Below are 25610 nucleotides of genomic sequence, written 5' to 3' on the forward strand. Positions count from 1 at the left end.
GATGAATCGGAACAATATATTGTCACAAATGACAGAAGTAGAAGCACCGAATATCTCGTTTCGAACTGAAAGGTGACTCGGCAAACTTGTGGCAAACAAAATAAAGAACGAGCATCGAGACAGCAGAAAAACTGGCGGTGATTCGGCGGCGTAGCAGCAAGCATGAGGAAAACTGACTCGACAAGGTCACGCACAGGTCCTAACGTAATGTGAGTAGGCACCTGAAAACTTCGGCCCAGAAGGCTCGAGTGTCGAGCGTTCGGTGTGACAATGAACAGGCACCTTCGAAAACAAGAAGGTAGGACAAAATAATAAAAGTTACGTCTCGAGTAAGAATAAACACGAACCTTGTTGAAGTCCGTGACCAAGCGTTCCATGCCCGGCCAAGCTCAGCCCCGCGCGCAGCAATATAAAGCTTCCCCTCTTCTTTTCTCTCGACCTCGCTATGACCCCCACGAATTGTAACGAATCGATCTACTGCTGCCATTAAACACGTCTGTGATTGGGTAGAAGTGGAGGAGAGATGGGGATATACTACTCATGATTGGGCACCCTCTCCAGTCAATGCACCTCGGTCACAAGCATGTACACGTGGCCTATATTCCTTCGTCCCTAAGCTGACAGGCTGGCCAGAGCTAAGCGTTCACCGGACCAATCTACCGTTTTTTTCTTTAATCGCCTGCCCACGCTCTATGCGTGTGGGTGCGTGTGTGATCACGTTGCCAAAGATCGACGTATGATTGGTCCTACCAGCTCGCAGCTTTTGCCGTGCTTTCTGCTTAGGGGTGAGCGGAGTATGCACCTTTCTAGCGCTTTGTACACGGGCAAACACTGCCGAGTCACTGGGCTCTTTCCAGCGAGCCTGGCGCCTGATTTTTGCAAAGTAGAACTTCTGCGTATGGTAGAGGGCGTTCCACAAGAGAGTAGAAAAGACGGCAATGGGCAAAAGGCGAATATTGGTATGGTCCATAGAGTTAGTTGAGGTCTGTTGTCTGCACAACGCAGGACGGCGTACCACATACCTTTGTTGCCATGCTCAATCCAAGAATGAAGCTAAAGGCGGAGGCCCCTAACGCCATCGAAGACGGATACAGCCGTAACAGAGGAAATTCATCCTTGAATGGCACCAGGACCGATTCGAACATAGAGAACTGCGAGAAAAAGTTTCCCGTACAGTTTGCCTCCATACAAGTATGAAGACGATTTATTTCCAAACAAAGTCCTCGCGAAAAAATACCTGACTATCCACCGCTAGCAGCAGCAGCATTAGGAAGAAGGCCAAAGCCCAGAGGTTGGGCCAGGCGATCAGGCTAGCCGCCTCGGGATAGGTGACAAAAGCGAGGCCGTGACCTAGAGAAAAAAAAATTGGCGACGTCAGTCCGCATTGTGATTGTTATTTTTTACTCCAGCACTTTCCCAGGATCTCTTCTCTCAATAATGTAATCTTTCAAGCCTTTCCTGAAAATCCATAAAGAGCCAAGCACATGAACGACAGAAGTGCCGGTCCGTCATATAAATCTGACCACATTGAAATATGTGTCATTGGCCTCCGATATTCCAGGTGCACTAAATGCGCAGAGGCAATTTTATATTTTTACACTCGTCAGTTGTATTGTTGTGCATATGTCTGGCCATTATACTTTAGCTCATGACGATTTGCGCGTTTTGTTCTGACCATATTGACTGGAGACGTGAGCTCGGGGCGAAGGCAACTGGCCCCCTAGCACGAGAAGTGGCGCAGCCGTGCGCGTTCCACAGAAAGCTCGCGCAGAGAAAAACAAGCGCAAGACTATGGTGCCTGGAACGCGTCTCTGACTGGTGTGTTTACCGCGCCCAAAAAAGTGGTCCCTCGATTTCCGCTTGATGACGTCATAAACAAGTGTCATGCTGTCGGCGGTCGCGATCCTGGCGGCGTCCCAACATTTGTGGTGTATGTGGCAGCCGCCTGTTCTGCTGTAGGTCGCTCTCTACTGTGACAGCCAACGGAAGGTAGGCCTGGGACGCCATGACGACAGCGACACTCACGTTCGCTCGTGCTTTCGCCAGCATTTCTACGCCCAATCGCCTGGATCGCAACAGGCAACAGCATGACACTCCGGCTACACTGTCGTCATTTGTTGGCACTTGGGGACCTTTTTTGATGTATGGGCGGGATAGGACGCTAAACACACCAGTCAGAGACGCCATCCAGGCACCATAGCAAGACCAGGGATGCCAACTTCAAGGTATTCGCCTTTTCGACAAGGGTGCAGCCATCTTGAAAGTCGTCAGTTTTCGTAAGCGGTAAAGCATTGTTTTGATCTCTCTACACCGCTGGAAGGTGTTTACGAAAAATGGGTGATTGTCACACATTCTTGTTTTGCCTCACTTATATTTTCTTTCATATTCCAGGTTGAAATATTTTATTATGTTTTCGTCCCACATAACAGATAAGAAACCCACGTGGTTGAGAACGACAGGAAAGAGAAAGCGCCTATAGAAAAAAATAGCACACTTTATCCAAACGCAAACACAAACGACTTCTCGTATTGATGTACAGGTTTGGAAGACGATCCTTCCGCCATCTGTTGGTTCAGGATCACACTAACCAAGGGCGGGGTTCCACCTTAAAGGGACATTAACAGGGTGTTTATGCTCGCCAAGGTTTTATATTCGTACATGACATGCGAGAATCCAGCTGCCCAAAAGCACAATTTGCGGCTCAATATTCTTTTTTTTTTTCCTCCCGAAACCGGCCCATCGAAAACTGACCGGTTTTAGTCGCGCTGACTCTCCTCTTCATGGCTATGTGCGACTTGGAAACCAAACAATCACCAAATATAACCAAAGTCGTGGGTCATCGAAAGCACATATTCGATAATATAGTAAAAAATATGAAACCCATTTTTGTGGCTTCAAAAAAGCTGCCATTATGTTGATTGAAAAAAAAAATATGTTGCAAAGTGCCGAAAGCACATGCGCTGCGTAATTATCAACATGGCGTTGTTCGTATCGCGGAATTGCGAGAGCAGCTCGGGAGTCGCAGGCTGGATTGCTGTACGAAGCGGACTAGGCGATACCGGCGAAGACGGGTGTGGAACCTCTACTTCAGAACTGTCCTTCACGGTACCCTCGAGTCTGTCTGGCTTCAAGATCGGAATGCTTAACCGATGAAAACACTGAGGATTTATTCTGTAAGACACGCCGTACCACAATGCTGATCCACACAAAGACGCCGCCGAGTCGTCGCCCTCCTCCTGCCTTAAGACATCGCGCTTCTTGCGAATACGAATTGGTAAGACCTTGAAACACGCGTAAAAGTCAAACACAAAGTGCGTACTTTGTGTAGAATGGGCATGCGTACAGTTTATTCACTACGCGCAAATCTGAACAATGCGGGATGCTGCCCCACTTCGAGCCTGTGGAGTGCCTTAGCAGCAGAGAACTGGCAGCAAACTTCTTGATCTACAGTCGACTGGCTGCGTTACTGCGAAAGAGGAGTTCTCCCTCGTGTGCTTGACCATTACAATGCTAAAAATGTCGTCTGCTTCACACAAATAAAAAAGCGGAGGAAAAAAAAAAACGCTGTCTGGTGTAGCCACGTGACTTCCGTCCAACTCTCTCCTCCTCTATATTTCTCCCTCCTCTCTAGTGGACATGTCGCCCCATTACTTCTTGCTCTTGTTTCGGTTTCGGGCAGTTGCTTTTTTTTTTTGGTTTTATTAAAAATATGCGTGACTCTGTAAAAAAATTATTGATTGGATACCTTTCTGACATCATATTAAATCGTTTTTCAATAAATAAAAATAAATTCGGGGGGGGGGGGGGGTGTCAGTGTCCCTTTAATGTACGTGATCCATGCAAGAGTAAGCTATTTTACGATTAAACAGGGTGTTTTACTTGAAACAATGCGGCTGTAATAGTTAAGCCACGAATGCTAATCTCTTGGACACCCTTTCTGTAAGCCTAAGGGTGTCAAAAGTGTTAGGTGTACAAAGCTGTTCATAACTCTTGCGAGAAAATGCTGCTCGCAACTTATCACTGATTGGTCTGCCCATGCTCTCCAGCGAAGCTACAAACAGAACACTTGCGTCGGCCAGTGGCCGACAATGTGACGTATAGTTAAGACCGACTTCTGTTCTAACCTCCTTCGGCGACATCTGATATGTCGAGATCCAGATTGTGAGCCATGTTTCCAAGAACAGAGAAGACGACGAGCCCGCCGATAAGGCTGGTGAAGAAGTCCGCTGCTGTGATGTACATGATGTCTCTAGAAAAAACAAAACCAGAGCAGAATGATTCCCAAGGCTGCACTCCATTTCCAAGCCCCAAAATTGTATAACGTCTTATAAGAGCTCTTTATTATTCAGAAACTATGAAGACAAATGCCATGAATATCAAATAGATGCACATTAGAAAGCTGAATTAATCAAAACTCAACATATCTAGATAATATAGGAAATTAATTTATACCGTTAAAAAGAGATATCGTGGTTATATTGGCACCGAAGAATAGCTAAAACTAACCGAAGATTTTTGTGTTTGTGGGCGCCGCGTAGTTCTTATGGGAGCATTAAGTGAGTGCCATAATTCATAAATGCGCCCGTTTACATTCTTTTACATCCGTTTACAGTCCAGCAGCTGACCGTGCCCTTTGCAGATGTGCTGTGCATTGTTTCGCACACCATCAAGTTGGACCCCAAGAGGCTGGCGCACCCACAGGGCAAGACGCTGCTTGGGCAGGAGTTACTGGAGGTGGTGGAGGCACACCCCAAGGGTCTGCCCGCCATCAACGTCACCAAGGACATGCGCATCCAAGCCATGGACTCTGTCGATTTGGTGCAGCGCTGTCAGATGCTGGAGGAAAAGCTGCTTTCCAGTGACTGTCTGGGCTGCCCACTCTTCGAAACACACTTTGATCAGGGGAGGCGTCGGCAGCGTCTGACGGAAGAGCTGGCCCGCATGCGCCACCTGCTGTCCGAAGAGAGCTTGGCCTCGATGCCGGACTACCAGAACCACGTACTGGCCTTGGAGAAGCTGGGCTACCTGGAGCCTGAAGGGGCTCTGACCCTGAAGGGCAGGGTGGCCCGTGCCCTAAGCAGCTTTGAGGTGATGCTGACAGAGCTACTGCTCCAAGAGTCCCTGCTCACCCTGGGGGCTCCCGAGGTGGCCGCCCTCTTCTCCTCCTTTGTCTTCGAGCAGAGGACCGAGGATGAGCTGGTCATCCCAAAGTCCATGGCGGCCGCGGTGCACAAGTTTGGAGAGGTGGCACAACGAATTGGAAGGGTGCAGCGGGAGTGTGGCTTTGACGAACCACCGGACCAGTTCGTGGAACAGTTCAGCTTCGGCCTGTGCAACGTGGTCTACCACTGGGCTAAGGGAATGCACTTTGCGCACATCATGGAGCTGACCAAGACGCAGGAGGGCATCATCGTGCGCTGCATCCAGCGGCTGGACGAGCTGCTGAAAGATGTGCGCACGGCCGCCGGCATCGTGGGCAACCCCGAACTGCGCGCCAAGATGGAGGAGGCCTCCCGACTCATCCGCAGGTGATCAACCAGACGACTCGTTCCTCGGGGTCAAACAGGGTTTATTACCATGACTCTGGTCCAGACTCGGGACAACAACTGCCCTCGGCCACACGGGCCATCCCTTTTCTACCCTGTCGGCGCCGGGTGCCGCCCCCCCGCTAGTCGCCGGTTTGGCCGCCGTGTGGCGGGCCGAGCGCCCCACACCTCCCCCCCCTTTTAGAGGTCGAGGTCTAAGATGGCCTCCTCGTGGGCCGGGTCGCGGAGCAGATCCGGGCGGACTTGGCGGAGGATCCGGATGGCTTCCGCGACCTCCAACGGGCGGGGGGCTGCCGGAGGTGCAGCAGGAGGTGGCGCGGCTCGGCGAGCCCAGTCCGCCGCGACGCGGGCCTGGTGCAAGGCGCCCGCCAGGTGGGTGGGGCGGTGGAGCTCCGGCACTCCGCAGACGGGGCACAGCAGGCGGCGCTCCGCCTCGTTGTATACGGCCGCGGGCTCGTGCGGGTGCCGGTCCTCCAGCGTGTTGCCCCGGAAAGGCTCGGGGACGGACTCCGGGGGCGCGCCACGCTCGGGCCGGGGCTGCTCCCTCCAGCGTAGCGCTGAGGCCCAGCCCACCGGGCGGTCCTCTACCAGCACAGACCAAGTCGCGACGGAGGCACGCTCACGGCGCGGCGGGAAGCGTGCCGCCAATCGCCTGAAATGATAGGCGTGGCGGGAACGCTCTTGGTGGCAGTGACGATCCTGCGGAGGAAATAGAGAACGGGCACACGAAGAAAAAGGACGAATTAACGGGTCTGGTTGTGATACGTCAAACATGCTCGGAGACACTCGCGAACAGAACAATCCCTTTGTGAAAACAAAGGGCAGACCCGCGGGAAGGAGATGGATCCTCTCCCCCCCTCTCCGCGAAGAGACGCAGCCAGCCAAAAAAAAGGATATGAATAGAACAGGTGATGAGTCACCGAGGGCGTAGGTTGTACCGCCTGGGCGTAGTTCCGTTGTCCAAGGGCTGGCTGGGAGCTGGGATGTCCGGGACCTGCGGAAAAACTGCTGGCTCGCAGTAACGCTTGAGCTCAGACACGTGAATTGGGCCGTACTGCTGTGTACCATGCAGTCGTGCTAGGCGGTAGCTCAGCGGGGAAATTGTTTCCGTTATGCGAAAGGGTCCATCCCAACGGTTGGCGAGGGATGCTGCGAAGCCTTTCGACGCATCGCTGAGGGGATGTGTCCGACGAAGTACCAGGTCTCCAACCTGAAAGTGGACACTGCGGCGGCCCTTGTCGTACTGGGCGGCCTGTTGAAGACGAGCGACGTCGAGGTTCTCTCGTGCTTCACGAACGGCCGACGAGAGTCGGTGATGGACGTCCTGGGCGAACTGCGCGTATGGGCGTCCATTCTGCGCAACATCTGTGTATAGAAATGAATTTTCCATTGGGAAGGTTAGCTCCTTACCAAAGTTGAGACGGGCAGGCGTGAAACCAGTGGATCGGTTGACCGTGGTGCGCGTTGCAAATGCCATCTCGTCGAGTTTGACATCCCAGTCTTTGTGACGGGCTGTGTGGGAAATCAACATCATTTTGAGGTTGCGGTTGATCCTCTCCGTGATGTTGGCTTGCGGATGATACGGCGAAGTCAGCTTGTGCCGTATTCCAAGCGCAGCGCAGGTGTCGATGAAAATCTTGCTTCGAAAGTACGAAGCATCGTCCGTGATGAGCTCTGCAGGAAAGCCGAATCTCGTGAAAACGGACAGAAGGCAGTCCCAGATCCGCTGCGAAAGAAGCTTCCGTAAGGGGAACAGTTCGACCCACTTGGTGAAGTGGTCAGTCACAACAAGTAGGTACCGATTTCCGCGAGGACTACGTGGAAACGGTCCCATGACATCACATGCGACAATCTGCCAAGGCGACTGGCTAACGACTGGCTGCATTAATCCTGGTGGTTGGCCTCCGCGAGGTTTCGCCTTCTGACACACTGGACAACTGCGAGCATACTTCAGTACATCCTGCCTGATTCCTGGCCAAGTCGCAACACGACATAACTTATCGTAAGTCTTACTGCCGCTGCTGTGACCCGCTAATGCTGAATCATGGAAGTACCTGATGAATGATTTGCGCAGCTTCCGAGGTATCACAATCCGGAAAGGCGATCCATCGCTGTCGTCGTCTGCCTGGGGGATGTAGCGGAGAAGGAGTCCGTCCTCGCTCAGCAGGTACGAGTCGAACTCGTCGTCGCTTCCGGTGCCGCTTGCTCTTCGTGCCGCAAGCCTCTCGCACACGCGTCGACAAAGTCCATCTTCCTGCTGGGCCTTGCGGAGGTCTGCTCTGCTCACCAACGTCCCCCACCGTGACTCCGAAGTGCGGGCCACGATGTCGGTTAATCCCACCAACTTCGGTTCCGTCTCAGTGGGAGGGACCTGCAAAGGAGCCCGTGACAGTGCGTCTGCCACAATATTAGTTGCTCCTTTCCTGTAGGCGATAGTGTAGTCGTACGCTTGCAGTGTCAGAGCCCATCGTGGAAGACGTCCGGCTGGATTCTGCAAATTCTTCAGCCAGGAGAGCGCTTGGTGATCCGTCTGTATCTGAAAGGAAGCGCCATCGAGATACATGTTAAACTTCTTGAGGGCGAAGATGATGGCGAGACACTCCTTTTCCGTCACGGAGTATAGTTTCGCTCGGCCGCTGTCAGCGTGCGGCTAGCGAAGGTGACTGGGCGAAGAACGTTGTCGTGTTCCTGAAGGAGGACTGCGCCCAGGCCGAAGTTGCTGGCATCTGTTTGGACGACAAATTGTCGGTTGAGATCCGGCAACTTTAAAGAGGCGACGTCGGTAATTGCTTTCGAGAGCTGAAGGAAAGCGACGCGCTGATCCTCCCCCCACCGCCATTTCTCGCCTTTGCGCAAGAGCAAGGTCAGGGGGTTAGCGATTTCGGCGCAGCGAGGGATGAACTGGCGATAAAACCCAATCAATCCAAGAAACCGCTGCAAACTCTTGACGTCGTGTGGCTGCGGATACTCTGTTATTGCACGCAGCTTGTCCTCGTTGGGGTGAAGAACTCCATTGTCCACTACAAAGCCAAGGAGGTTAATTTGTGGTGAAGCGAGCTGCGCCTTGTCAGGGTGAATCGTCAGGCCGGCGTTGCGCAGGCGCTCGAGGACGATCCCAAGATGCTTCAGGTGTTCCTCGAAAGTCTGGGAAAAAATAACGATGTCATCCATGTATGCCATGGCGAATTTATATTTTGTGTCGCCGAGAACGATATCCATTAAGCGCTGGAAGCTAGCGGGTGAATTGGAAAGGCCAAAGGGGAGGCGGGTAAATTCAAACAATCCTCTGTGGCAAGTGAACGCAGTCTTTGGCACGTCCTCTGGATCAATCTCAATTTGCAAAAACCCTCGACTGCAGTCCAAAGTGGTGAACACTTTCGCGTTGCCAATCGCGTACATAACCGAGTCAATGGAAGGAAAGGGGTACGAATCTCTCACCGTCACTGCGTTGAGGCGGCGATAATCCACGCAAAGTCGTACCGAGCCGTCCTTCTTCGGAGCCAAGACGACGGGGGAGGCCCTTTTACTCTGGGACTCTTGCACTGCTCCGGTATCCAGCATCTCCTGTAGTGCTGCGTCTAGTAGGGCTCGCTTGTGGACGCTGAGGGGCCTAGGGTTGCACCGCAGTGGTCGGGCGTCACCAGTCTCGATGCGGTGTAGCAACACGTCGGTCTTGCCCGGGGTTTCCATGAACATCGTTGCGAACGGCTGCAGGATGCTCTCGAGCTGCTGCTTTTGCGAGCTGGTTGCTGGGCACGCGTTGAGGGCGTCTCGGATGCCATCAGGAAGAACTGCAGCTGGCCGCGCTGTGTAGTGGGTCGGAAGGGTTGCGCCGGTGACGCAGTCTTCACGTCTGGTGAAGGGGGTCACGTGTGGCTGGTTGTCCAGCCGATACCCGCCGGCAGCAAAGTCGAGCGAAATTTTTTCGTCTGCAATGAAATCTCGGCCCAAGATAACAGGTACGGCCAATCCTGGCAGATAAAGGAAACGCTGACGCCGCGTTTTTCCGTCGAAAGAAATCCTCAGCCTTACTGCGCCTGCTGCTTTTGTTTGCGCGCCTGACGCTAACTGCAAAAGCGTGCTCGAACAACGGAGCTTAACATTTCTTGATTTGCAGAGTTCAAAAACGACGTCGCCGATAAGCGAAACTCCCGCGCCGGTATCGAACAGGGCGGCGAAAAGAACTCCGAGCAGAGAAATTGTTATCCTAGGCTCGATGCTGTGGTTCGTAGGTCGTACTCGACATACAGAAGGAAGTATTGCCGGCGACTTACATTTCCCGGGGCTGGTGGCGGCCTTGGGCGGCGAGGTCTCCGGGTTCAGCGCCGCGGGCCGCCTCGGTTTCCCTGGTCAGGCAGTTCTCGCTGCTCACGGGGCCGCCGTTGTGGGCACTGGCTGCGGAAGTGGCCACGCTGTCCGCAGTTGTAGCAGGAGTCATTCTGCCGCTGGGTTCCCACGTTGCCCCGTTCACTCCCACGTCGCCGGCTGCCTCTCGGCTCCGCCGGGTCATTCCCACGTTGCCAGCCGCCTCTCGGCTGGCGCTGGGGCCTTTCGGCCATCTGAAGATCTCGCCGAGGGTCATGCAGCCAGCTTTCGCTCTCCGGGAACTGCAGCCGGTCCCTCTCGGGGTTTCGCGGCACCCGCGGCGGGCTTCCACCCAAGTGCGGGCCCTGGGGGGACCAATCCCAGGCGCCTGGGGCTTCCCTCGGTCGGGAATTTAAGCTCACGCTGACCCCAGCCGGTGATGCAGCACCGAGCCTCCCGCCGCCATCCCGAGTGCACTCAAGGGTGTCCAGGGCGCGGGGCAAGTAGGCGTAGGCGCCGACCCTTTCGGGTGGGCGGTGAGTCGGAGGGGTGCGTTCCAGGGCGGTGCGTGCAGGTGGCGACCACGCGCACGATGGTTCGAGGGCTTCTGTGGCGGGGGGCGGCGGCCGGTAGTCCACGCTGGCCAGGATCATGTCTTGCACGCCGCGCGCCGCACGAACGAGGTCTTCCACGCTCTCGAACCGCCGCCCCTGAAGATAGACGTGGTAACGGGGGTGGCTCTGTCGGATGATGCGTGCAACCCTCTCCAACTCGGGAGCAGCTTTCGCCGCTCGGTTGAACAGCTCCTGCATGGCCCGGATGTATTCGACGAGGCCTTCCTCTGGATGCTGGGTACGTCGTTCGAGCTCCCGCTGGACTCGGGAGTCGTACCCCGGTGGCAGGAACTCTTCTCGGAAGCTACGGCGGAACGCCTCTAGGGACGGAAAGGGAGTTTGCAACACCCACCATCGTCTCGCGCTCGCTTGTAAGGCGAGGGGCAGGATGCGCTCGAGCACGTAGCTCTCCGAGGCGCCGGACGCTCGGGCGTAGACGTCCAGCTCTTCCAGGAAGTCGGCGACGGACTTCCTGTCGTCGAACCCCGTGTACACGGGGACCGTGAGCCGAGGGTGAAGCTCGGGCCCACGCTGCTGCACATGGCCGCCGGCTCCTCCCGTGCCGGTTGCGAGGCGCTCCGTCACCAACTGGAGGGTGGCGGACATTCGGGCCATGAGCGCCAGGACCTCAGCCGACGACGGACCGGGCTCCGCGTCTTCTTCGCTGGAGTCGCCGTGGTCGGACGGGGGCTGGGACTGTTTCTTGGGAGGCATGGAAAAAAGAAAAACGCGCGACAAGGGAAAAAAACAGCACACGCGAACACGAGGGAAGAAAAAAAAAACGCGCCAACAAACTACGCCAAGAAAACCGCACCGTCAGCGACGTGCAGACCGCGGTGATAGGCGAGCGCGCAAAAAGTCACAATGAACAAGAAAAACACGATGCGATATAGAAAAAATGAAAAACGCGAACCGCGACGAATCAACGACCGAAAAGAGATTAAGAAACGCAAAGTAGAAGAAAGGGAGGACGAACCGTCTGGTCGAGATCACCGACGACGGACGACAGAGTCCACGTTGGGCGCCAGATGTGGCGTTCGCCTTCCACCGTCCGCCGCAGGTGATCAACCAGACGACTCGTTCCTCGGGGTCAAACAGGGTTTATTACCATGACTCTGGTCCAGACTCGGGACAACAACTGCCCTCGGCCACACGGGCCATCCCTTTTCTACCCTGTCGGCGCCGGGTGCCGCCCCCCCGCTAGTCGCCGGTTTGGCCGCCGTGTGGCGGGCCGAGCGCCCCACAACCCTTCTTCGGTCAGTGCCAGATGCCGCCAGGCTGCATTTTGCGTCAGCTTCTGTTTATTTAACCAGCAGGAGGATTGAAAAACTATATATCGCTTTCTATCAGGAAAGGCCACCAAATGCGGTGACAAACCTACACAGTGATGCTGTGCATGAGCACAGCATTAGAGGCACCATTCTTATTTTTTTTTTCTTACTATCCTCTCGATCTTGGTCTTTCTTAAGGAAAAATACTATATAAAAATGAAACTTTTTGTGATATAGGAGCCATGCTCGGTGTTGCCCTTCAAAACTATGTTGACGAAAACAGTAGATATATCAAATATTCTCACATTCTGAGATCGTTGCGAAAGTCGTTGAAGCTTCCAAGGCAAATGATGGTACCCATTGCCGCTCCCAGGGAGTAGAAGATCTGTTGGCACGCCTGCTGCCACACCTGATTTTGAGCACGGGCGTGCACAGAATAACGTAATGAACATTGCAAGTTATGACTGGCAAACTCGGTGAGGATGTTTAGTACTTTGTCAAAAGCCGTTCGAACAGTAACGTTTGATTACATTCAACTACGTTGAATTGCATCAAGATACAACTGTATGACTAGCAAAAACACCAACTGACACGGCGCTTGGTTGCCATGGTAACACAGAGTCTTATCCCGGAGCCGCCATCATTTGAAACCTGGTCAACGCTGTGTGAACGGGTCCTTCTCAGGGCCAAAACACTGCTGTTTTAGTATTCTGTCAGACGTTAGGACTAAGGAGGCGAATATTGCAACTCTGGTTGGTGACAAGTTAAATATGCCGTAGACAATCCCCCTCCAGCACGCACTCGTTGGCTTCTGTTGAACTTTGACTGCGCTTGCACCGAACCTCATAAAATACTGCATGTTCAAACTGGAGGAGGAGGATGAACTGCGTTACCAGCCTGTGACCGACTGTAGCTTTCTTTACAGTATCTATAAGAAAAAAAAAAAAAAACGCCCCGTTCCCCGTGCTTCATTTGTGTGGTGCAATTTTTTGTGGTGCCGACAAGGATTTGGAATAAGAATGGTGAGGTGTAAGAGCAACGAACTGGAAATTTCGCTGTTCTTTCCAGAACAGTGCTTCGTTATTTCTTTTGATTGTCGTCCCTTTTAACTGGATGACTCAGGAACACAAGTTGTTTGACTTCAAAGATCATGATGACGAGCTTCGTTGAAGTTTCATTGTTAAGGCAAGACAAGCTTCCTTTGATTGAGATCCGCCGTATATAACGGCACGAGACCTAACTAGCGCGATATTAATATGAGGGTAAGGCATCGCTCAAGCTTAAAGGGATACTACATCGAAATTTTGGCGCTTATATATGGTCTATTTGTGTTCCAGAGAGCAGTACCCCCTCAGACACACCAGCATCTTGTTAAAAACGAGACGAAAATAATTTTAAAAGACATTAAACGACTAGCAAAGACTACGTGGTGGATGTCGCTAATGCCTTGCTTGTAATGCCCGTCTCGGAATCTTGACAGGTAGTGGCGATACCTGTCTCACCTCCGACCACCACGAGAGAAGTGGGGAAGGAGTATCTCTCCTCTCCCCCGAGACTCTCTTTTGCGTGTCCCAGATGTCGGTAATGTCGCTGTACGAGATCATAGAAGATTAACCCGTCACCCAAATTCGTACAAAAAGCAGCTTTGGGGTTAGTTGCGGTGGTTCGATCGTTGACGTACTTCGGCCGCTTCTGTGGTTAGGACATCCTCTAAACGTCAGCCTTGTCGCAGCCTTGCTCGTCCCGAGACAATCTACGTCACGATAGTGGCGGATATCACGTGCTCTCCGCTGACTTCTCTCCGAGCTCTTGCCAGAGAGGGCAATTTATAACGAAAAATACAGCCATGAGGCTCGAAATACAAACGTGCGATTGTCATTTACGGATATTGTGGATCATATTCAACCTATTTCTGAACACGATATTTCAAATTTTGTTAAAGTATTCCTTAAAAGTTTAAATAAAAGCGGGAGAGCATGTTGGTTACATATTTTTCTATGATTTTTAAACAGAAAGGCGCAACAACGGACAAACAAAAACACGTCATACAGGGATGCATTGTTGAACAAAACAACTGGTTTGAATATAATGCGGGGTACTGTCTGTATGAAGTGGAAAAAAACAGCTGAAGAAGGAATACGGGTAGAAGAAATATACATAGTGCTGCCTGATTCCGATTGGTAATGAACGGAAAGGCAAGAAGCAAATCAGAAGCTTGCTTCGTGTTGTTTCGTCACTTCTTTAGATGCGTTTAGTTTTAACAACCATAAGACTTTTGCGTGTATTCAGGCATATCCCAAAGTGTTTTTCACCACGAAAGAGAACATCTTCTCCCAGCGCGGAAGGAGGAAGTACTTGATGCCCTTCATGGACCCAGGAAGGGTGACACCGCGGATAAGGAGCACCGTCAGGATGAAGTACGGAGCAGGAGCCGTGAAGTACACTATCTGCGCACAAGACAAAACAGGCAATTATATGGCAATGCGTCCCTTCGCAATGCGTCTGTACATCGCTCATACGCTCAACACTCCTGGCACACACATGTTGTGGTCGTTGAATTGAACATATATGTCCATTTATTTTGAGGGGGTCAAGCTAAGGGGAGACATAAAATAAGGGCACAAATGTCTGACGAAGCTATCTGTCGCATCTGCAATTCTTAAAGGGAGTAAATAATGCATAGGCAAAACAATCATACATGCAAAGTTTTTGGGTAACAAGCTAAAAAATAATCTAAATTTCGCTAAATTAGCGACTGAATAAAAATAACAAAAAAATTCATGAACAGAATTAATACACGATTTAACGTTTGCAGGGATATAGACGGCTACAGCGTGATATACGTGATATCCAGGAATGTTTTTGTATTGAAGCGCGTTTGCGATAGCAGGCGTTATTCGTCTACATAAAGAATGGGTATTGCTTGGCCACTACTTCTTAGTAAAGTTATCCGTAAACTACTCGTAAGTATTCAAACAGGCAACGTTAGGTCCTGAGTCTTTGGCCTCTCACCTCAGCCGCAACCCTACATTCGGGGAAATATACTGAGTATTCAACAATTCATAGCTTAATTTTACGGAGAAAACAGCGCCATTTATAAACCTTCCATACAGCCTGAACAATTGCTCGCGTTAATTACACCAGACTACACTGACGTGTTGTCAATAAGAGGGTTCTATATCTAGGCTTATACGGAATCCTGCCTCACCTTTCCCGAGGTCTTGATTCCTTTTATCAGCGCGATATAGACGAAGACCCAAGACAGGAAGAGGGAGAACGTTAGGTCCCATTGAAGCTCTCCGGGAAATTCGATGCCTTGGCTCATCGAAAGCACTTGTCGGCTGCAACAAAATATACCTCATACTTCGTTAGGGAATATCTATTCACATGCTCTGTTTTACCCTTGCCTGGTAAATTTGACTAGTGGTACCATTTTTGGATTAGTAGAAATGTTTTCGCCAATATCAGTACCAATTTTTTTTTAAGAAACTTTGCCTTTTGACACACTTTGTGTGGACTTGTTTGTAAACAGTGCGTTGGCCTTTATCTACATGACAATCCTAGTAAAAAGAAAGCTTACTAAAAAGCGAGAGATAAATTAGCAACAGGCTAAGCCTCACTGCAGGATGTTTTTTTGGGGGGCACAGCTGGCTGCTATCATTGGGTGTACAATACGCAATTTCCCGGACGATGCCATGTCAGACAACACATGGGCCCGAACACACTCTAAGAAAAAGTGAGCACCCCCCCTCGTCATCGTGCGTTTTGACGGCTGTAACTACCCCACAGGCTTACTTAACTACCCGCTGGGCTCGAGCCATTGAGAGTTAGCACCCTGTTGGCAGGTGACAAGCATGGGGTAGTCACGTTTTATAAACTCTTGAATTGAACATTCAAGTGCATGCAGTCGTTCAATAGTAAAAGTCACTTCAAAAATCTAAAAAAAAAAAAAAAACTTGAAACGTGTTTTTTTTTGTGCGTTGGTTATCATTTATTCAAATTTGAACCGGTCGAAACAAGCGTGTGGCTCAGTTCGCCTAAACTGGCAGAAAACAAACAAGTACAGGCAACCTTGGTAGGCACCTGCTAAAACCCGAGGCAGATAAAAAGTATCGCGGTTGTCCTTTTTGGTTCCGTCGCGGGTTTTAGCATGTACAGCAGTAAACAGCTGGCAGCTGGCGTCGTGCTCGAGGAATTTAACCAAATCTCTAGAAAAGCACAGGAAGCTACGCACAGGCGTGAGTTGACTTGAATGTTCGCCGGACGAGATACTCTCGTCGTCTTTTATTGTGCGGCTCAGTAAAGAGCGTAATCTCAAAAAAAGGTGTGATCGGTCAGTTCTGCGTGCAGATCAGTTGCAACTGGCCTCCTCGGTTCCGCCGAACTTGCGCGCCTGTCCTACCCAATTTTTTTGCTTTCAAGTGCAGTGAAGTATGGGGCATTGAACACCACGACTGAGGCCGGACAAGACGAACGTACACAGATATCTGGGATCATGTCCGTGTATTTCACTATTTCTCTGTCTCGAGGTACATGATTCGCCTTCTCTGGTTCATTTGGCACATTTCATCGAGCATACTCGATAAAAAAATGCTTCAAACAAGGCCGGTTCAGACACTAGCGTTTGACAGCGTTGCGTCGAGAACCGAAAGCCACTCACCGGCACGTCTGTGCTTCGTATCAAGCGTGGAATCCAATTCAAGGAATCATCTTGGCACGCGATATAAGCAGCAGGGATGTCCTGATTTCTTGCTGCCGCAACGCAGTCAGACGCACGCAGTCAGACACTACTGTCTCGAGCAGGATTTAGATAATTTAGCATACGTATTTCGCGTTCGTTGCAGGTGAAGGCACGGGCCCGAAAGCAGCAATTCTGCACTGTCCTCTTGGCGCGAGCGCGAATACATAGAACGGATATTTAGCGAAAAGAAGAAAACTGAAATAACGCTTCGGGGAGGACCGGCGGACGGGCTTCGCTAAAATCACCTGCGCGTGCTCAGTGTACTCAACGTGTACCCAACCGCCGCTAAATTCAGTCTGGATATGTAAAAAGAGAAAAGAAAATGCATCAGTATGTTCAGAAAGTTGTGATTGCAGAAATTGGTTTTGATAATTAATACAATTAATTAAACAGGCTTCTGTATATTTGAAGTGTAGGCAAGCGAGAAAACGAAACTGTTCAAAATGTGACGTGTAGCAACTATTCAAATTTATTTATAACCTGCAGTTCACTTTTGCAATGGCCCTACATTAGAGATACGAGCGCTTTCCTAAGGGCAGTAGAGGAAAAGAACATATACGGCTAAATCTTGCACAGTCTTTTCGTATTTATGCGAAATATGACAGTGGTCACCATCCTAATCGGTCACATAAAATACAGCAGTATATAAGCTGGTGGTGTCGACTACCCTTGTGTATAGGAATGTAGAGTGTCAACATGTGATGTTGTATCTTGTGCTGTTTCTGAATGCGTTGATGTAGTGATGTCTGTATGTCGCGTATGAGTGAAGTGTGGCGTGGGATATGAACGTACGGCATTGTCCGGCGAGGCGCTCAGAGCAAGAATTGCTGGTTTCTTTTTTTCTTTAGTTTGAGCGCTGTCCGTTAGGTGGCGCGTGTCGCCGCCCAATTCAAGGGGTTGCGCGTTTATGTGTCTACTTATTTGAGTGAAAAACATGGAGGCTTTCCATGGCTCCACGTAGCAGCCACAAAGGGTTCGGTCTGGTTCGGTTCTCGGCCTCTCGTCCAAATGGGATCAGTACCATAGCCAGTTGAATGGGTGTTCCGTGCGGTGAATAGCGCCAAGTGCGTGCACAGACGGGGTGAGGATTACCAGGGACTTCAAAGTGGATAACGAATGCTAACAAGTGGGCAGGAGCGTTGAACGATCGGAACGGACGCCGCTTAAATCGGTGATGCTTCGCCTCGCCGCTGTCAACCGAAAACGCCGGATCACTTGCGGCAAGCCCAACAAGCAGATGCTCTGTGCAATAAAGACATCATTCCATTTGTCGCTATTTTGTTTCCTTCTTTGAATGTTTTCTGGCCGCGAAGTAAATGCAGCCGGCCTCGCGAAAGCAATCGCGGACAAACCCCCTCGAATGCGCCCCCCCCCCCCCCCTCCTCACATCGTCGCCCCTACTCGTATTAGGTGCGGTGCCGGTGCTTCGAGGCGCGTTTCGGAGTGCTTTGTGCGCACGGAAGGCAGCGAATGGGCGTACGCACTTGAGAATCGTATTTTAGCAAAAAGCAGTCCAGCTCGCTAGGCCTCACTCGTATTGCTCCACTGTCGCTCGCCAGCCGCCATGTTGCTTTTGGGGGTGCTCGCTGTGATTACCTGCTGATTGCGTGCCGTGTGACTGCCCATGGGGTTGTTAGTATAACGAAGCGGGGGTAGCGATATCTGTGACGGCTTCTGACTACCCCAAGTGTAGTACCCTACGACAACCCTTTTGTTGAGAGTGCACAAGCTTGGTAGCAATATGGCGCTGCCCAAAAGCAACTTTATTTTTGTTCTTTCGTAGCTTACGTTTAGGTTTGAGGCTGTGGCGGTGCGGCCGAGAGGCATAACGGCGAGCACATTCCTCTCCACCGACACGTCCCCCAGACGGCATTCTCAGAAGACCCCGCGCGCAGCAAGGGCCAAGACCCGACCTGCCGTTTGGGACTACCACTCTCCCTTCGGCCAGCTGAGCGATTCGCTGCGAGGAGGTGCCGGGAGAGGAGGACGCACTGAAGACCACGCGCAAGCCAGCACTAGGCGAGGCGATTTGGGACCAGCAGCCGAGACAGAAGTTGACATTGAGAATTCATCGATATTCCCAATTTGGAGATGTAACAATCAGTTAAATACATTTGATATTTTAGTAGAACACACGTCACTACACTGGTGACTTCCAGAAAGCCTAAACCTTTACTTCCCACCCCACTGGGGCTTTCAGAATCGAGAGCTTATTCATTTCCGCCTTTATAGTGTCTGAAAGAACTCACACAATGCGTTCTCAAGCGGCACCGCTCTTTGGGCGAAAATATGGTTGTTGTCTGGGAATTTAGAAAGTCCGAAGAAGCCAAGGAAGAGCCAAACTTGTTCTTCTTTGGCAAAGGCCTGGGTGTGTTGGCCCTAATTCGCCAAGCAAGTGCCAAAGCTATGCTTCGGTTTTGGTAGTCTGGCTGCCATCTGGGCCGGCTTGCTAGAAAGAACATCTTAGCTGAGACTGCGTGAAAGAAAGCACTGCAAAGGCTGGGGGCCCGCGAGCGTCGTGAGATATGTGGTTTGAGTCACGCTCAGGTCGTGCGCTGGCTTTGACAGTACTTTATTTCCCCCCAGTCTCAGCTGAGACGCCGTTTAAAGCAAGCCGCGGCCCTGGCATCTTCGGGCCTAAATCGTCAAGCAAGCGCCAGATTGAGGCATAACCACTTCTCATCGTTGGTCTTCAAGTGAACATGTTGGGCATAATTTGCCAAAACAAGCGCCACATGTACGCTTCACTGCATGATTCTTCGGTTTGTATACGTGGTATCTTCAGGGAGTTTTCGGAGACCGCGATTCCTCCTCCGTTAAGCTCTCCGCAACGAAGAAGCCGCTGCTGCGCCCGCGAGCCGATGGCCTTGACTGTAGAGTTCCGGGTATCGCAGTGAGTTGCGGAGACCGTTGCGGGACGGCGAAAACGATCTACGAAAACTCCCTTTTGTCTGAAGTCTGGCAGTTCGGCAATTACGCGGCGAGCCAGAGCAGTTGCAGAAAGGCAAAAGAAAAATACTCTGGCAGTAATTAAAGCCTTAGAAAAAAACCGCATCCTGCGCAAGTTAGACCCCTTGGGCTCCCAGGCTTGTGCCAACTTAGGTGTTTATCTGGCGTGTTTCCCATGGGTTCAAAGAGAAGTTTGAAAGGACGACTGAAGGGCATATTTGCATGCAGCTATAGCATTTCACCGCGATCGTTTGACAGCGTTACGTCGAGATATGGCCGCGACTTGAGGCCCGTTACCTCACTGGAGACTTCTTAGAACCGAATGTATCGAAACCTCTTAAAATCTTTTACGACGGGATGACACGCTGGCACCTCCTATCGGGTAGCAGTGGAGCACTTGGGGGTCTTGTATAGTTTCCATTTTTTTCCCCGCATCATTCTTGCTTTCTTGGCTCGAAATCTTTTTTTTATGTTATGAACAAAGATTTTTCATAATTAGTACATATATTTGATATCGCAATTAACGCCAAACCATCGCTCTGGTGCAATGCAGTTCCAGGGTCATCGCAAAAATCACGCCAGCGTGTCAGTGTGTCCTCTCGTCGTAAGAGATTGTAAGTGGTTTTAGAGCGCGCGCTCAGTTCTAAAGAGTGACAAGTGTGTGAATGGGCCTTTCGTGGGACATCCATGTTTCGTGCGTGCCTCGTACCAAGGAGAATCCTAAAGATGCCAACACACGTCATGCCGCGTTCACTTTGGACCCCTTTCGAAAGTCACACGCCGATTATTAAAAGGTTGAAACCACCGCACGATAGCGGAACAACAGACATCGTAGAACGTTTCAGTCATTCCATAAGATAGTGAACGTAGGAGCGCGGCCAACCCAAGATGCCGACGAGCCAATCAGACAGCGTCAAAAGTGCAACGTCACTTTACTCATCTCATTTTCTGCGGGAGCCTTTTTGCTTCCTTCTAATTCAACCAAACGCATAAAGTATGCCGTGACGTTGCGGTTTTAGTTCGACATCGCCCTTACGAAAAATGAAGCGATAATTATAAAGAATTCACTCAGTACACCAAGTTGAGTCTCAATGGACCTTTTCCATATACCGACGGCACCAGACGGTGGCTGCACGAACTAAAAATCGAGGAAGTGACCTAACTGCGCTACCAATCGGGAATGGAAGCTACGGGGTCCATATCACAAGAGCGAATGACATTTTAGCGAACGGCGACATTTGAGCGAATGGTCGTTTTAGCGAATAACGGGGGCGCGCGTTAACCCATCCGTCGCGCTGCGCTTTACGCCGCTTCGCGGCGACAGTCTGCGGCAACTCATTACAAAAATATGAACTCCCTTGGCCCACCCGAAAACGCCGCTTCGCGGCGTCTGACTCTTCGCTAAAGTGTCATTCGATGAAACGTGGGCGTTCGCTAAAACGTCATTCGATCAAGTGAGTGCCTCCCGAAGCTACGCTACCAGTTTCTTCGCTCTCTGAGCTGCGGATCGTGCCCAACGCTAGTTTAAAGAGCGGCATCCGTGGCGTCCACCCAAACGTCGTGTTTTTAGATGCGGAGCATCTCTTGATCGGGTCTATGTCCCGCGGCGTCGTAGTCCGCACTCACACTACGCACGCGCAACACTCCTCCTTCCCTCTTTCCAACAGCTGCGCGTTACTCTCTCCGCTCTCACTCTCTACCAGCTGCGTGCACTTCGCGTGCGTTCGCTTCTACTCACACCGCGCGCGCATGCGCAACTCTCCTCCTCTAGTCTCCTCTCCTTCAAGTGTGAATATAAGCAGCGGTAGCGCGCTGCACGCGTTCAGTTTACCGCTGTTGACTCCACTTCACTTCGTTCTTCCGATGAAGTGTGATGGAAGCAACAGTCACGTCAGTTAGTGGGCTGGCGCAAGCAAGCACCACCCCACAAACTAACAGCAACGCTACGTCCACTGAAGACAAAGCTGCACAGCGAAGGGCACGCGACGCTGAGCGCAAACTCTTGAAGCGAGCGGCAGACCCTGAACTACGGCAACGAGAAGCGGCGTCCATTCGTCAACGTCGAGCGGCGGATGCTGAACTACGACAACGTGAAGCAGCGGCGGTTCGAGAACGTCGAGCAGCAGAACCTGAGGTTCGGGACCGTGAAGTTCAACGCAAACGTATGAAGCGAGCGGCGGAACCCGACCTTCGAGAACGGGAAGCCGCGTTGGTTCGTGAACGTCGAGCAGCAGAACCTGAGGTTCAGGACCGTGAAGTTCAACAACGTTACTAACACCGTTAATAGCACCGTTAATAACGATCCGCGATGCTCCGCATCACCCCATGGTTCCCTTCGGGAAGATGGTGTAATACAATATATATATATATATATATATATATATATATATATATATATATATATATAATTGCATATATATATGTATATATATATATATATATATATATAATTGCAGCACATATATATATATATATATATATATGCTGCAATTACGTGTTCTACTCGCTGATCAACAGCCTCCTTCGGAATTCCCTCGATTTTTCGTGCCGACTTCCACCGCTTGGCATCGGACGCTCGCGCGTGCGCAGAACGTTCGCTTCTTGGAAACGATCCATTGAAACTCAATAGTTTCTTTTTTTTTTTTGAGTCATATTGTACCTTCACAGGCTATTCGACATTGCGTTTAATTAAATGTTTAGCGATTGCACTTTATTATTTTTTAAATAGTGTTTTAATTTAATTTTCGCAATAGAGTTTCAAAGGAATATTTTAAATGTTTCAATAAACGTTTTTCTAACTGCATTTAAAAACATCCTGCCATGTGTGGGGAATTTTCATCTTATAATTCCTGAAAGCATAGAATATGGAGGAAACAATGCACATTAAGGAAACAAACAGAAACATCATAATGTAGTCACAACGCACTAATCACTCTCCCTTGACAACTCCACCACCTTATTACGTATAAATATATAATAAGGTATTCATTTGGCCGGTGACCACCTCAATATTTATCGGGGCTCTTAGTATGCTATCCCCTCCTCAAAAGTCTGGTAAATTATAAACAGTGTTGTGACGTTGTTAGACCCTATCTCTTAGTAAAAACAAAGCAAAGCAACAACAAAAAAAAACGCCTTGGTACAAGTAATGATCGTTCGGTGCTGTCGCTAAATCCACACTCGTTTGCATATCTAATAAATAAATTCAAATAGATGGATACTGAGCTCTAAACACGCAAACCCAATCGAATTATTCATGAGGAAATTCAAACGAATATAGTTTGCACTCTTAATGAACAAACTCAATCTCATTCTTCATGAGTAAATTCAAAATAACCAATATTGGGTTCTTAAAGACCAAACTCAATTGCATCACTAATGAGCAAAGTCAATGAAATTGATATTAGGCTTCTTTTGACCAAACTCAATCGCATTCCTAATGAGTAAATTCAATCGAATCGATATTGAGTTTCCTATACCAATCTCAATTGCATTCTCAATGAGTAAATTCAAAAGAATATTTATTAAGTTCTTAATCACCAAACTCAATTCCATTCATAGGGAGTAAATTCAAAAGCATCGATATTGAGTTTCTTATGACCAAACTCATTAGACGTTGAGTTTGTATCGAGTTTCAACTGACTCTACAGAAATACATTAGAAACTCAACTGAAACTCATTGATCATTTTTGTAAGGGCGTGCAGGGTTTCCAAAGCTGCCACCCGAGAGCAGTCGTTCGAAACGGGGGTCCACACTCCGTTTCGCATTTAGTCCGACGACCGCATCCGACTCAACGGTCCCATGGAACTATTAATCAATGCCGCGACAAAAGAGCATCGCCATGGCGCTCGCCATCTTTCCGCGTTTGATATCTGCGGAGAGCAAGTCGTCTGCTTCTTGCCCAGGAGTAGCGGTGACGTCAGAACAACACCGAGCTCTGATTGGCTTGTATTGAAAGATTAGTGGGTAGACCTCGATGCTAGATGCCTCGTGGTGTACCCGCCATATTTTCATTCAGCCAATAGGAGCGCAGCGTTCTGACATTGTCGCAAGCATTGTGCAAGAGGCAGACGAACGTGCGATCCACATAAGGAGTCTTGTCCCCGTGCCATTTTTAGCGTTTGCGAATAAAGGCACTTGGTTTGCTCACTTTCTAAAGCGACGAACACGCGCGATGGGCCGTAGATTTGTAAGCGTTGAATGATAATTTCAGATGCCCTCGCTATTTAAAAAAGAAGTAAAAAAGAATAGCAATTGCTCATTTTATGCGAAGAAGCACTGTACTTACTAGAAGAACTGCTCTGACGCTGACTGCGTGGCATTGGTACAGCCGTAGCTCGCGTTGATGTAAGCCTCGTACGGAACAGGAACGGATTTGCTGCCGCGAGTAACCGTTACTGTCCGGTTCGCGGTGACGACTTGGTCGACGTAGCTTTAGGAAGGAATAAGAGAAACAGTCAGGGTAGGTAATTGCAATAAGAAGTGATACTGCGATGGCCCTGGCCACCGCCATCTCAGAATCGCGTAGTGTCTTGCAGTGTTGGCTGTTACCCCTTATATGTAACGGCGTTACCGGTAACGCCTTATTTTTACGGTAACGTAGTAATTTATTTTTTTTATATTTTCAAAGTGGTAGCGGATAGCGCATTTCCGTTACTTATGCCAAGTATCGTTTAACGGAGTAACGTTACGCGTTACTTGTTTCCAAGGTTTAAAAAAAAATTACACTTCAATTGTTTTCACATTTTTAAGCGCCAACTCATACAAATTCGGGCAGTGACCCAACATACTTTCAAATGTTTGCCTCTCTTTTCCCTGCACAAACGCTACCACTTTGGAGAAACCCCAAAGACCGCGCCTTTTATCGCGGTGTAGAAAAACGCCCTCGTTCTCTAAATAAAAAGTAATACAAAATTAACCTGCGCTACTACTTTTTATTGGTAACGATAACATATTTCTTTTATAGTAATGTAAAGTAGGTCGGTGACGCTTTATTTCTATTTTATTAAGAGGTAATGAGCAACGTATTCCGTTACTTTTTCTTCTGTGACGCCTACAACACTGTTGTCATGACAGTACCGAGCACAAACTGAAATCAATGAGAGGTTGTAAGAAAACTAAACAAATGCCGTCAAACATACACCATGTTTTCGATTTCGTTTACATAAATTCTGAATATTTTTGGTTTTCCAACTTTTATATTACACAATCAAGCGGGCGCGAGCTCGTAGTTCTCGACACCAAGCAAAGGCCTCAAACATTCATCACGTCTAAACCGCCATGCAGCATATGTATTTAAGGCAAGTAGTCAAAAATAGGTTGACCTGCTTTAACGACACCTGGTCTGCCCTCTCCTTTTTTTACATTTTGTTCTGAACTAATTATTTAGTTTCCAATGCAAAATTTTTGTCAACTAGTCTTGCTGGCTATTTTCCTTCATTTTCCTTCGCTTAGTTGTTTTTTGTTTCTTCCAAAGTTTATGTCAATCATTTACGAAACAATTTTATATCTAGAGTCAGCCACTTCAAAATTTACCATAGATTCATTTCCTTTTATAACTACCTGAGCCTATGCGAAATGAAGTAAGTGTTAATGTTTAAAGGTTGACGTGTAGCCGTATTCCTTCTATAATAAATATAAAATGTGTCTTCTCGATTATCACGTTTACATCTTACTTTATGGGTTCAGTGCGCATCTGAATTGATTAGAACCAGCGATAGGTTCCGTCCGCTTTTTGTAAATTGATGCCGGACCCAGTCAAAACGTTTTAACAGCATTCTCTCAGTGGCATCCTTTGGTTTTTTTTTTTTGTTTTTTTTTTTGGTAAATAAAATGTGGATTGTTTCACTAAACCTCCTTTGCGTTCTTCGTAATAATTTTACAACACAAAATATAATTCCACAACGAGAAAACAATTTATTACGCCTGCCTAACAGGTTCAGCGCCATTTGTTTTAAACTAGCAGGCGACCTGACTACTGCTGTAGTCATTGACAGCTCATGAAACGCAGCAATAGACCCTTCTAAATGATGCACACATTATGTGCGGCCGCCATTAGTTTGTCATGCAATATGAGCGCACACTGGACACGAGCGCTTTATCAGCATTCGGAGTGCACTCGGATCGAAACGCATTCCACACGAATGCTGCGTCAGCGCTCGGCGTAATCTCGGAACCAATTAC

The 25610-nt window shown here is 49.5% G+C and overlaps 1 protein-coding gene across 1 annotated transcript in view; it reads right to left on the reverse strand.

Annotated features, from left to right (window-relative positions):
- Positions 1 to 25610, reverse strand: part of LOC8040364 (sodium-dependent proline transporter-like) — a 41273-nt gene that overhangs the window by 7751 nt on the left and 7912 nt on the right. Inside the window, exons 4-10 of the mRNA XM_040223229.2 lie at positions 23716 to 23859; positions 14945 to 15077; positions 14049 to 14183; positions 12042 to 12145; positions 4125 to 4249; positions 1238 to 1350; positions 1023 to 1151 (exon numbers count right to left, since the gene is read on the reverse strand). Of these exons, the coding sequence (XP_040079163.2) occupies positions 1023 to 1151; positions 1238 to 1350; positions 4125 to 4249; positions 12042 to 12145; positions 14049 to 14183; positions 14945 to 15077; positions 23716 to 23859 (883 nt within the window). The remainder of the gene's footprint in view (positions 1 to 1022; positions 1152 to 1237; positions 1351 to 4124; positions 4250 to 12041; positions 12146 to 14048; positions 14184 to 14944; positions 15078 to 23715; positions 23860 to 25610) is intronic.

The sequence above is a fragment of the Ixodes scapularis genome, unplaced genomic scaffold, assembly GCF_016920785.2.
Source record: "Ixodes scapularis isolate PalLabHiFi unplaced genomic scaffold, ASM1692078v2 PGA_scaffold8__174_contigs__length_109621045, whole genome shotgun sequence".
Taxonomy (NCBI): domain Eukaryota; kingdom Metazoa; phylum Arthropoda; class Arachnida; order Ixodida; family Ixodidae; genus Ixodes; species Ixodes scapularis.